The sequence below is a fragment of the Perna viridis genome, chromosome 9 (assembly GCF_037379345.1).
Source record: "Perna viridis isolate PV_CMFRI_1.1 ecotype Kerala chromosome 9, ASM3737934v1, whole genome shotgun sequence".
NCBI lineage: Eukaryota > Metazoa > Mollusca > Bivalvia > Mytilida > Mytilidae > Perna > Perna viridis.
This window is the reverse complement of record NC_142453.1, coordinates 31,876,345-31,889,685: the sequence shown is the minus strand read 5'-3', so window position 1 is coordinate 31,889,685 and position 13,341 is coordinate 31,876,345. Positions and strand designations below refer to the sequence as shown.

The following is a 13,341-nucleotide window of genomic DNA, read 5'->3' as shown; positions in this document are numbered from 1 at the left end:
AGACTTATTATACCCCCGAGGCCTGTTGAACCCTGAACATTTGGGGACGAATGTGGACACACGAATCATATTAGACCTAATTTTATGAGGAAAAAACTAAGCACTTTCGACAATTTTGCTGCCATTCTAAAACACCTAATTCCAAACAGAAATCAGTAGTATTTTTTTTGACAACACAAACTGTTTAATATAAATTCTTGACAATACGCACACCGCAATATGATGATCTAACACTCCATTGGATTTCATTTAAATCGTGCAAAGCGTTGAGGAGGAGGTGCGGACAACGCATCAGATTTGCTGAAAAACGCCTAAGTCGACAGTCATGGCAGTGAGTGCCATTTCTACATTTCTTGCCCAAACATAAATTACAAACAATATACACATCCCAATATGGTAATTAAACACTCGATTAAGTTTCATAACAACCATGCAAGTCGTTAAGGAGGAATTGCAGACAACAAATGATACAAAGTTTTGCTGAAAAACGCTTTGTTCCATCATCGTTATGTCTATAATTTAAGACCAGTCTTAAATTCCAGACAGTATGGAAAACTACATGTGGTTGTAGTACATCCCACAAAGTTTCATAAGAATGCCCTTAGAATATATCTGGGTACAGACAGTCAGGGTGAAACCTATGTACCCCCTCCCCAAAAAAAAAAAAAAAAAAAACTTACTGACGGTGGGGGGGGGGGGTTAAAATGATACTATGAAAAAAACCCTCTACTTCCGGTAGAGTCTGATTTTTATATTGACTGGTACTTAAATAGTCTTGGCATGCATATTATACATTTAGACATTACTTCATGACTGTTATGATGCATGGTGCAACTTCATCGTAACTGCATTCCAAGATTAAATCGAATCTTTGATCTTATCTCTATCAAATTCAAATTAACCATGAAGTTCATTATATATACTGAGTGTATAAAACACGTGGATCTTTCATTAAGTAGTCGGTTCGTCTTTTGTCGACCAATCAATAGTTATATCATACCAAGTGAAGTATGGCGTAAAAGATCGGTGGAATCCTTTGTCCTGTCACATAGCTGGTTTTAGATGATTCAGCCAAAACAGCAGCATTTTTTGTGTTTTGCATGAACTATAGTGCATAAAAGTCAAATCCAGGTCTACTAATGTACTCAATATTTTCCAGTTATGTTACTCCTGCATTTAACTGTTCAATTTTTCAAAATGTTTGAAGTTTTATCAAAAACTATAACTCAATCGTCCATAATTAAACCAAAGTCTGACTTGATCAAACTTATTGAAACAGTAATACCCTATAAATGCTAAAGAATTAATATTGCAGAAATGTCAAAAATCGGAACGTATACTGTAACAGCGATATTGACCGTCGGCAGTTGTTTTTTTGAACGAAAACTTGGGTATACGTTTTGATTTTTTAATGAACCACAACGACAGATACTGAAAACGTTGTAATCATTTTGAGTGTTACGTCCCGAACTTTTTTAGGAATTAGGACTAATAAATTAAGGGATTTTTTTTTCAAATAAACCGTCTATCAAAATCTTATTGTCCGTTTTCCCTCGGATGTATGTCCAATATAGACTCTTTTGTTTTAAGTTGATGAGCATGCTCAATATACACTTCAGCGAGGTAGGGCCTGGGTAGAACAAAGGAATTTTCCACGCAGAAGTGTATATTGAGCATGCCCCACGCATGCTCATCGACTATCCCAGTTAGCACAAAGGGGTGTATTGGCCCTACTGTTCATTGCTGTTGTCGTATTAAGGTGCGCCCCATAAAGCATTTGATTAAGGTTAAGGATAATTATAAACATATCCGAAAATGGCCATAACCTTGTGAACATCAGTATAATGTTTTACTTGGAAACACAAAAAATACAAGTCAGTATATGCAAATGTTGAACAGTAAAATCAAACAAAGAACATTTTCAAAATATACAAATCCTGAATGTGCCAAGGTGTACATGTATTAGTACTAAATAAGGTGACTTGTCAACCTCAGGGTGGAAATACTGTCAACAAATATTAAAACTAGATATATTTATTGATCCGAAGTAGTTGAAACTTTATAGGAATGGTCGTTTGTCTTAATGTTTGATGATAAACCCTAGTCAGATATCAAACCATTGATTTTTCCTAATTGAATCGCGATCGATTTTCTTGTAAAAGGTCGTTTCTTCTGCATTGTAGGATGGGTATTTTCTGTAATTTTATATCATATAGAGACACAAGATGATGTTAAACTGTCAAGAATATCATTAAATACTGTTTTCTCTAAAGGTCGTTATTCTGGTCGGAAAAGTTTTTTTCACATTAACGGATAAAATAGGCAAATATTATAAATAACGTTGTTTTTTTTTGTACGCGCAAAGATGGTAACTTAAAAATAAAATGGTTGAAAGATAAAAGAAAGTGAAAAAGACATCGATAAGGTAAGGACGGGCTACAAAATTAATTTTATGATAAAATCATAGACCTTCTTTAATAGTTAACAACTATCATACAATCTGGGCTATTAGTCAAGTTGGTCGATTATTTCAAGTTTCTGTACGTTCTAAAAATTACATTATTCACAATCATGCACTGAGGAAAAGTTTACTTAAGGACCCTTATTATTAAATCCATTAAAAATTTTAACACTTCCAAATACAGGTATTTTCACCCACTAAATTGCATTTAATAGGTTTTTGTGACGTCATAATCGCTTCCCAATACACAGTCAAATACTGAATACACAATACATGAACTAACCGTTTAGGATTCCAAGTTAATATACTATAACCTCAATAACAAAATATTTTATGTTATTAAATACTTGATCGTATCAGATTATTTCAGCCTTTATAACGTGACAAAGACAGCCGATTTATAGCTGTTTTACATGAGGATCCGAGGCCCGATATTTGAACAATCTAACTTTGTTTTGACTAAGCGAAATATGAAAACGTCAAATTGACTATAGTGCATGGATGTTAAAATATGTATCTTTAATACAGTTGTGTTAATTCATACCTTACAATGAAGTTGATTTCTCGACTCGAAAAGAAAAATCGTTTTATCTCAACCTTAAAAAGGCGAAAGAATGAATCTATTTATAATATATACATGTTTGACGCATTTTTATAAAAATCTCTTTCATCTACTTATGAGTTTCATTTTTAAGACTAGTTAACACACACGCTAGCTGCAGTATAATGTATCAAATTTACACTCGTATGCGTTAAGTTTTAATATTAAACTGGACCAGAATTCGCACCCAAAAACAGAAATAAAATTCAACTTAATCAAGAATATAATTGCCATAATTATGGAAGCGCTGAATCTATTCAATGTTTATTTTTTTTCTTCATTTTTTAATACGCGATATTCTATAGGGAAACACGAGCACAAACAGAATACAGGTATACATGTATCACACCATATAACAGCTACCTTGGTTTTAAAGGTAGCATCTTTTAAGGTTTGTTGAAATCTCACTGGCTGGCGAGGGCATAACAAATGCATTACACCATATATAACAGCTACCTGGGTTTTACGGTAGCATCCTTTTAAGGTGTGTTGAAACCCTACTAACTGGCGAAGGCATAATAAATGCAAACACAGGCTGATATATATATATTTCCACTTTTTCCATGGGGATATGTTGTATATAGAACAAACAAGGTTCATTTTTTTTCAATCTAAAGCATAGTTATTTCCACCTACCTCCGTAGTTACACCGACAGGGGTCGTGTTTATCGAGGTAGTGTTCTAGAGTATCCCATCCTCCGCCAACTCGAATCATCACATGTTTACGTAATATCTATGAACAAAATCAAAACTGTGTCGACCAAAGAAGACTGTGCATAATTTTCTGTTAAGGTTTGCTAGCTAGTATTCGTTTTCGAAAACTATCTACATGTGTAAGTGCAATGTCAGACATTCTTTTTTCTTTAACACCACTGTTTGTTCCAATAGCGCGTTTATCTTAACTAATGTTTAGATTGAAAGGGATGTGATACATGTAACACAAACAAAATACTTGCTAGATTGAATACGTCGCTTATCAAATATACCATTTTTATAAGGTAATTTTGCAATCAATGATCTGCATACTAATGCTACTTTATAAGTGGATTTCCTGTCAGTCTTGTCTACATGTATATAAACCAAATGCAAATAGGTCTACTCGTATAGCAAAACAATTTTTTAGTTTAAAAAAATGATTTAAAATAGTTCAGCATGTCCATGTACTAGGCTAATGTATAATAAGTCATCGTCGACAATGATCTGGGTATATAAAATATGTGTACATGTATGTGGTCCTGACACGAAATACCATGTGCGGTCTCTCGTTTAACAGCAATTAACTGTAATTGTTTCGTATATTTTATCACAAAACTTTAAATTTGATAAGTGTAAAGTTTCTGTTAACTCGTGCCAAATATTTGGCACCGTCTGTCAAAACTGCATATTTATAACAATAATGTGTTAGATTTGGACTGAATTCAGAGATTCCGCTTGTAAGCAAATATTTCTTATTCAAAGTCATACTGACAATGCATTTCTTTTTTATTTTACTAATGTATCAATCGTTCATTTATATATCTGAAATTGCATTGTATAGATGTTGAAAATGGAGATACATATAAAAATAAAATGAAATGTACGAAAATGCAGCAGTTTTTACGTTTGTTTTTAAAGCCCTCTGAATTCTGATCACTTGCTTACCCTGACAAAAACAAGAGTTTGAGAATCTCCTATTTTGTATTTTCCTTCTCCAACTTTTATTATCGGAAACTGGACGGGACATGTACATCTTCCTGCTAACCATTTCACCTACAAAAAAACGAAAATCTAGTAAAAATTACAAAAACTAAACTGCTTCCAAAGAATTTTGATATTATAAACTCTAGTAACTAATATTTCGACGCATGACTTACACATCGACTTATGTGCGTGTCCTCGACCGTCGTTAACTTTCCATCGTCATGGAATTCGAAATTGTCGTCGATGAAAATGCTCTTAGTATATTTTTCTCTTTGGGCAACACATGCCATTTTTTTTAGTGTTGATTCAGAAAGAAAGCAACCTATTCGGTTCGAGCAACATTCCGCAAGTTAATGAGACAATAGGTTCTGTTCCCCAATTATGTATTAGTTGTTTTAAATGTATAGCAACCATTATCCAGGGAACTAGTTATCGTTTCAATCTATATTACTGATAAGTAATTATTATATGTCAAGGAAGATAACTCTAATTGCTTTTCTGTTCCAAGTCACAAGGAAATGCGACAACCAACGGGGGTGGGGGCGACATTTAAAAATGAACTTCTTGCGTAAGTTTATTCCAACGTCAAACTGAATTGATTAGAATCCAGATGTGTAGCCGTTTATTTATTTTGAGTAAGATTCAGACTACGTGCTTCAATCTCAATCGTAATGAACTTCGTTTGTGTTTATTTCTATTTTTTTTCAAGAAGTATCAAATAACACAAAGAATTGTACACATCTGTGGTCTTTGAATACTTTAATATAATGTTGAACTAGTTAATTAAATACTTAAATAACTGAGCGAATTTAATTTCAATACTGTAGGAGTTTAATCAAACCAACTTGATACACGTAATAAATGTACAGGACATATGACCATAGGACGACTTTCAAACACACACACACACCCACCCACACACACGGTCACTCACATGCGTACACATACACACATCTCCACCAAGTCCTAAATACGATATCATGATTCAGTAAATTTGAAAATATATACTGCACTTTTCCGTCAAAATAAATTAAAATGCGTTACTCAGACATTAAAGTAGGACACTGTGCGATAAGGACGATCATTGGCTCCCTATTTTCCAAAAAAAAAAAATTGAATCAATGACAAATATGAAAATGTGATATGCATTGCTTGATCGATGATTAATTTTTTTAAAATGATTTTAAATTTTCACCATTTTATCAATTTATGTTTTGACAAAATAAGGAAAATGCCACTTTTTAATGCTAAATTTGTTATTTTCAAAGGTCTCTGCCGACGTGACCAAGGGATATGTGAACTGATTTTGACTCCTTACAAAGTCGCATTTAGAAATCATAAACAAAAACTTTGGGTCAATTTGGCGGACACATTCAAATATTAAAATAAGGTTCCAAAAATGCATTTTTTTTTATCATTGAAAGATGATATACTTATAAATTTGGTAAAATATTTCACATTCTAAACAGCTGAAAAAAGCTTCTCCATATGAAATTTGTAATTTCCAGTCATGCAGGGGGCCAAATATTGGCCTTATAGTTTTTCGTTCTTATTTTCGTTTTTTAAATTAACTTATAGTTAAACAAATATAAAATAAAAATGGGGCTGTGCAGTGTAATATATAGACACAATCGAACATTATGCAACAGTAATCAAGGGAACCAGGTTATAGCGGTAATCAACAGAATGTAGACCAGACATGGAAAACAGACATACACAACAAAGAACATAAAGTAACTAAAATCATACATACAAAGTAACAAAAGTAAATGAGCAACTCGGACTCCACTGAAAACTGGGAGCATGGACCAGGTGCAGCGGTAGGGTAAGCGTCCTCTGCTTTTCTAGAAACACCCGCCGAGTTGCTCATAAAAAGTCAAGTCCAGGGTAGACAAACGAGGAAAGGAAAACTATGACCCGTTGAATAAATCAGTTCTCATGGTGCTGATGGATACACCATAACGTTTCACGAGTTTATGATGACGACCACAAAACATATTAAATTCCTTCTGGGCACGCTAGAGTTCTGATATAATAGCACGAGGTTATTTCCAGACTTTGATTTAGATTGGGTTCCTCGATTACATAAATTGCAAATATTTTAATTACACAATAATCAGTTTGACTGAATGCCAAAGTTTATATTCATTTTAAATCTGATATATCATACATTCATATTTAAGTTAAACTTCTCGGTGTTTTAGTTAATACATGTAGCATTGGGAATCCCTTTTGTTTAAACAAAAAAAGTTATTTTTATGCAAAATTTGGGCAAAAGAGAGCAACTGGTAGCCTGGAAATCACCTTCCTAACCAAATGTTGCATCAGATACCACTTATAATTTTCTAGGCCAGCCCTGCACGCAGCTAGGTTCCCTTTAAATTGACTACACATATTTTCAGTTCTCCTAAGATTGTCTACAATAGAGAACTGAATTACATGGAAAGTATACCAGTATATCAGTGCATGTAAATGATTTAAAAGCAACCCACAACAATAAAAGTAATAATTGTATGAGACAGGAAATAAGGTCATGAGAGAAAAGGATTACAAAAGACAAGCAAGTGCAAAAGTAGGAACTTCAGCCCTATATCATTTGAAGGAAGCCTCCTTTCACACACAAGTTCTGTTTTCCTCTCTTTATATGTTTAATACACAGTGCTTAAAGTGTGTGGTCCTAAAGTGCCATTTTACATACACCAAACACCCTTACCTCGGTGTCAACATTTGCAGGATCGACAGATGCACCTGTTCCCATTATTAAATTAATGCCTTAGGATATGAATAAATCTCGAAACTACCCGCCATGGAGGGGAAATTTGAAAACAAGCAATGGTAATATTAGGACAAGCCTAAACATATGTCAGACAGAAGCTCTAAAGGTTAAGACAAAGGATGAAAAGTTCACAGTCTCTGCTTATTGAGTATCTTTTGTTATGGGGCTTTACAATTTCATTTCCTTTGAATTTAAATCAATGGTTTTAATAAACAATATAGGGAGGTTTAAACTATTATTGTGGTTTTTAGATAAGAATGGACGGAGCCTATACTTCTTATTATTTTCTTTGGTATAACGTCATTCCTATTTTTTCATACACAAGCTATACAAAAATGTTTCTAACTATATAGTAAAAATAATTGTGTCCGGCGAATTTTATACCAAGTCATTTGTGAACAACTGAGATTTTCGTGTAAAGCGAGATAACTCTAACTAAAATTTAAACTAACTAAAGGGTTGAATTTAACTTCTCCGGTTCGAAATGTACGTAAACAAATAAGAACCTCTTTATTGAATGCATCGTAAACATGACCTATCAAGATCTAAAAACGATTAGCAAATGTTCAGTTAAAAATTTATATTGATGTTTTGATAAAATAACTTCCATTCATAGGAGGTTATTTGTAAAAGATAAGAATGAAATGTGAATATTTAAATAGAAAAATCCACTGATTGTGATAGTATATTGATTTCATGGTATAGAAGAACTCAATACTCTCGGGTTTCAATCGAACTAAAATGAACCAAAGCTCCGTAGTAAAACTAGAGTTTAGGCCGACCTTAAAATAGAACTTTACTGTTTTCTTAACCAATGTCTAATTTAAACTAACGTGGATATTGACTTGTGGAACTCTAACACGTTGTTGTCTCATCCTATAGTCATTGACATCGTTAATCACTTTAAAATTAATTATAAAACTCAATTTTGTATTTACTTTTTCACTTGTAACATTGGTATTTTCCCAGAATTTTCCTGGTGCAATGAACAGTAAAAATTGATTCGAATTCAAGTAAATTGCTTTATATTTGTTCTCTAAATCAACTGTCAAATCATTCGATCCAGCTGTCTAATACATTGCTCTTCATTGTGCAGAAAGATATCAGTGTCAGATAGATCCGTGTATCTAAGATACGTAATTCTAGGCATACCAAAGTACGTAGCTGAGAGGTCTGTGTTAAAAATGTGTGTCGGTTTTGTATCGGATCAATATTATTTATGAACTCTGTGTAAGACTGCTCGTAAAAAGGCATTTGCATAAATATAAGAGGTTTGAACTTTTAACCTTTTTACATGAAGTTACACAACTGTGTATTATCATACACATATACACTTCGTGCTTTAAACTTTAAAATATATGTACTACAATGCTATTGTCAGACAAAAAAGCACCGAGCCTTTCCTCATTCCAAAATATCGATATATAACACGATTTTCTCGTTAAACCCATACATGTTTCTACAATCCAAGTAGTTCGGATTAGAATGTGTCACTTACTAGTATATCCTCTTAAAATTCCTTCTTGTCTTTAAAACAAACGATGCGCGAATTAAATGCAATTAATCTATTGATATAGCGATCCCTGTCTTATTCAAACATAATTGTTCCAAGTAAGGTTTCAGGGTTACAATTGTCAAATATTATACAAAAAGATGTAATGTCATTTTATTACCCAAGATATTTTGACAGGTCAAAGTTTGCTTTCGACAGGTTTCTATGTGAATGGATAGGTTTTAGGTGATATCATGTTTGGTATAGACAGGTTTATAGAGGTTAGCCGTGTTCGGTATAGACGGGTTCAACTGTGCTATTTATATAGGTATAAATGAAATCACTCTCCTAACAAGCTGCCGTCCTTTAACAAGTTGAAAAATAATAAGAGTTGAAAAATTCTTAACCTTTCGGATACCTACTGTTTGATATATGAGAGAATATTGATTAATTAATCTACTGGAGAACCCAGGCAGATAATTAATCATTATAATAAAAGAAGTCCAGAATGATATCTTTCTTTACTTATTAGTCTTTATCATGGTTCATGTAAGCTTCCTATGTATGCTTAGTGAGATTTAATCCCATGACTATTCCCATCTATATGTGAGTTCGACAAAGGTTTCTCGTTGCTAAGTCGATTTTTATTGGATATTGGTATTTTCGTAATATATTGCAGGATAAGCATAAAATCGTTTGCTGATGTTACTACTCACAAATCGTTAAGGCTTCATTTCCTGACAGTGTTTAATATGTGGACTTCTTAATATAAAAGCAACTAAATGTTTTGTTGCAAAAGTATGGCGCACTTCATGAATGTTTCATTTTTTTTTTTAATACAACATTTCGTTTTAACAAAAGTAACGGTAAAAAGCACATTTTATTTCTTCCCTACATTACATTGCCTATGCATTTCAAACATACAGACCGATTGATTCTAGTGCAATGTCCCGCCAAAATGTCAAATATATTATGCAATAAGGTAATTTAGTAAAACATTTCAAATACATTGAGTAGTGTATTTGCATATGTACTTGATAAAGGGATAAGAATGCAATCTAATACCTATCAACTGTTTGACGTTGTTTATTATTTCGTTCGACTGCATCCAGTGAATGGAAACAATATGCTGACTAGTTATGTAACGAGTTAAATCATTTCTGGTCCATAAAATTCCTTTCATGTAAACATGCAACGATTTTACATCTTTTAGAGAAATGTATGTAATAAGCATATTTTCAAATTTATTAACAAAAACGGATACGTATTTTCAAAATGATAAAAAATACAATTTCCTGCTGTTCTCAATTCAGGAGATATGCAGCGAATTCTCTAGATCTATAAATGTCAAGATTACACCGAAAATCTAAAACAGTAAAAATAAACCTATGTTAACATTTATACAAATGCAGGAACTCTAAAGGATTTTTAATGTAATTAAATGATTAAGGGATGTTAGGGAATTATCGTTTGCTAATTTTGCAAGCCATTTTAAAAATCCAAACATTGGTGCGTGTCAATTCCACATACATGTAGTCGTCTCTGACAAAATAAAAAAAGAAAAAAAATAGCTATGAACGTACTAGTGAATATGTTTCTATGGCAAAAAAATGCAACTATGGTTACGTAAGAGGCATATGAATTCGAGACATAATGTTGATTACTAAAAAGAAAGCCATGACCGCATTTCCTCTTGCACCATACTATTCTTGGATCAAAATGATCTGAAAGCTAACAAATAAAGTGTTACAGACTGGAATATAATGCCCTCTCTAGGAAATTATCATTTACTTTGGCAGGTTATCGTATTTTCATTTCATTCACCCATGTTGAGAAGTTATCGCTTATTGCAGCTGTTTTACACCGTCGAATCCTGTTAAACTATAAAACAATATCGTTGTCGAAAATATTCTACATTTACGCAATTTTATTGAACGTCATAGTAACCATACACGTATTGTAGCACGAGTACAAGATCGATTCGGGGAATTTCGAAAAAGGCACAACTATTTTTTTACAATTTCACAAGAACGGGCCATGCAGTGTGTAGAACCAAGGGGAAGTAATTCACTATATTTGGACAAAAAAGTAGCGAATGTTCATGGAAAGAATATTGATGAGTAACTTACATGTAATTGATTGAGCGCTGTATAACTATATTGTCCTCGTTATTCTAATATAATATATTGCAGGGTTTTATTGACTTTATATTGATCTAATACATGCACAACTACATGTACAACACTGTATCTAAGTATATATTGACATCTTTCCTTAAAATTATGATATCAGAGTTACCGTAGTATTTTAAGGATTTTTCATCTCCTATACAACGGAACATTGACACCCTTTACAACTTAAGTCGTTTCTATTTTTAAAACACTTATACAAATCAAACATTCCGCAAAACACGATTATAGATATCGAATTCTTTACATACGAAACATGGTGTTAAAGAAGATTACAGGTCTCTTATCAAAGTTTGCCATCACATTTTATTTACAGCTCAGAAATATTTATGATTGAATGTAAATATGAAGATCCTTGTAACTATTTTACTGATATCGAACTTTGAATCATGTGACCACACTCATAAATAGCTCCTGTTTCAGAGAAACTACAAGTGTTAGACCCTGGTTCACTCAAAATGCCCGTGAAACAATAACACATCATAGATGTGAAATATGCTATCTCTTACATATTTTTGTGACGACTTGCTTGTTAGTCATTATTAAGTATGTTTTGTTTGAAAAAAAAACAAAGGTATAAAAAAAAAGGGAAATACAATTTACAAACGAAACGCCTTTTTCACAAAACAGATTGGGCATTTTAACAATAACAATATCTTCATTATCATGTTCGGACGCTAAAAGTTACGATGTTCTCATACTCATTATCTTTGTGTCACGCTAATTCAATTTTTTTACATTTTGTTTCTCCCAGAACTAAAAAAAATGACATTTTTTCCGTTTAAAACCGGAACCGGAAGTCGTTCCGGCTTGTTCCAAATGTTTCACAACTGGTATACATACCCAGCTTCAACAGAAAGATACAAGTGAAGGTCTCAGTCCAATTAAAATAGAACTAAAACGCAATTAAAATATTTTAAAAAATCGAACAATAGCACCATCTTACTTCAAAGGTCTAAAGTGACTCTTGACAACCGTTGACAGACTTGTGTTCCCTGCTTGAGGCTCCCTGAAAAGTCAGCCAAAACCTCAAAAAAGTCTTTGTAAGTGTTTTGTTTCCTTGTCTAGTCCCCAAATTTGACTGAGAGAGGATAGGGCAGAATTGGTTTATGTTTCATAACCCTCCAATAGTTTTGAAAATTTGATCAGTTTCCGACTTCCGAATGAGAACCCGTTCCTTTTGGTAACCATCTCTGTTTTTTTGTGAAACAATCAAAGCACTCCACAATTAGTCAAAGTAAGAATAACATGGCTTCGCATGTCAGGATTGAATCATAAGAATAGCGTAACATCTGCCTCCATCTGTTCAGTAAATCGATTTCTTTCTGGCACATTTTTAATAGAAGACAGACATAACATGTGAGAGAAAAATGAGCATCACATTAAAACAAACGAACAGTAAAAATTATCTAGCTATTGTTTTTGTTACATCAAAAGTAACGCACCACAGAGTTTTCATTCAGGCATACCAGAGGAAGAGAATCGGCCCTCCTATCAACTGACGGGCACTTCATGTAGAAGAGGACTAATCAATCACTTTTAAGTAAATATAGATGACGTATTATCTTTAAACAATCCTAATTTCGGGGGTTTGATACATCGCATCTACCCAAAAGAACTTGAGATAAAGGATACTACAGACACTGTGAAGTCAGCCTCATATCTTGACCTACACTTAGAAATCGATGGTAAAGGAAAACTATTGACCAAACTTTACGACAAACGTGATGACTTTTCATTCAGAATTGTCAACTTTCCTTTCATCTGTGGCAACATCCCTTCGGCTCCTGCGTATGGAGTGTTCATATCACAACTCATACGTTATGCCAGAGCTTGCCGAAACTACGCAGACTTTTTGTATCGCGCTAGAACTCTAACAAATAGGCTTCTGGAACAAGGTTTTGTTGCTACAAGATTGAAGTAATCACTACAGAAGTTTTATGGTCGTTATCATGAACTCGTGGATCGTTATGGTGTATCCATCAGCACCATGAGGACCCCAGACTTGCGGATATTAGCCTCAATTCATCTTTGTCAGGTCACCGATTGTTTGTCGAATGATTGTTTTTTTTTTTTATTCAAATTCAAAATCTGTTGCTTAAGAGTAATCAAGGGAACCAAGGCTATAGCAGTAATCAAAAG

At 33.3% G+C, this 13,341-nt stretch overlaps 1 protein-coding gene across 2 annotated transcripts in view; it reads right to left on the bottom strand.

Annotated features, from left to right (window-relative positions):
- LOC148607832 (uncharacterized) overlaps positions 1 to 13,341 on the bottom strand; it is a 37,952-nt gene that overhangs the window by 10,423 nt on the left and 14,188 nt on the right. Inside the window, exons 1-3 of one of the 2 annotated variants that reach the window (XM_088543862.1) lie at positions 4,916 to 5,047; positions 4,704 to 4,811; positions 3,699 to 3,795 (exon numbers count right to left, since the gene is read on the bottom strand). In XM_088543862.1, coding sequence (XP_088399988.1) covers positions 3,699 to 3,795; positions 4,704 to 4,811; positions 4,916 to 5,032 — 322 coding nt within the window. In that variant the 5' untranslated portion in view covers positions 5,033 to 5,047. Of the gene's footprint in view, positions 1 to 3,698; positions 3,796 to 4,703; positions 4,812 to 4,915; positions 5,048 to 13,341 lie in introns of those variants that run through there. The other variant, XM_088543861.1, reaches the window with a different exon arrangement.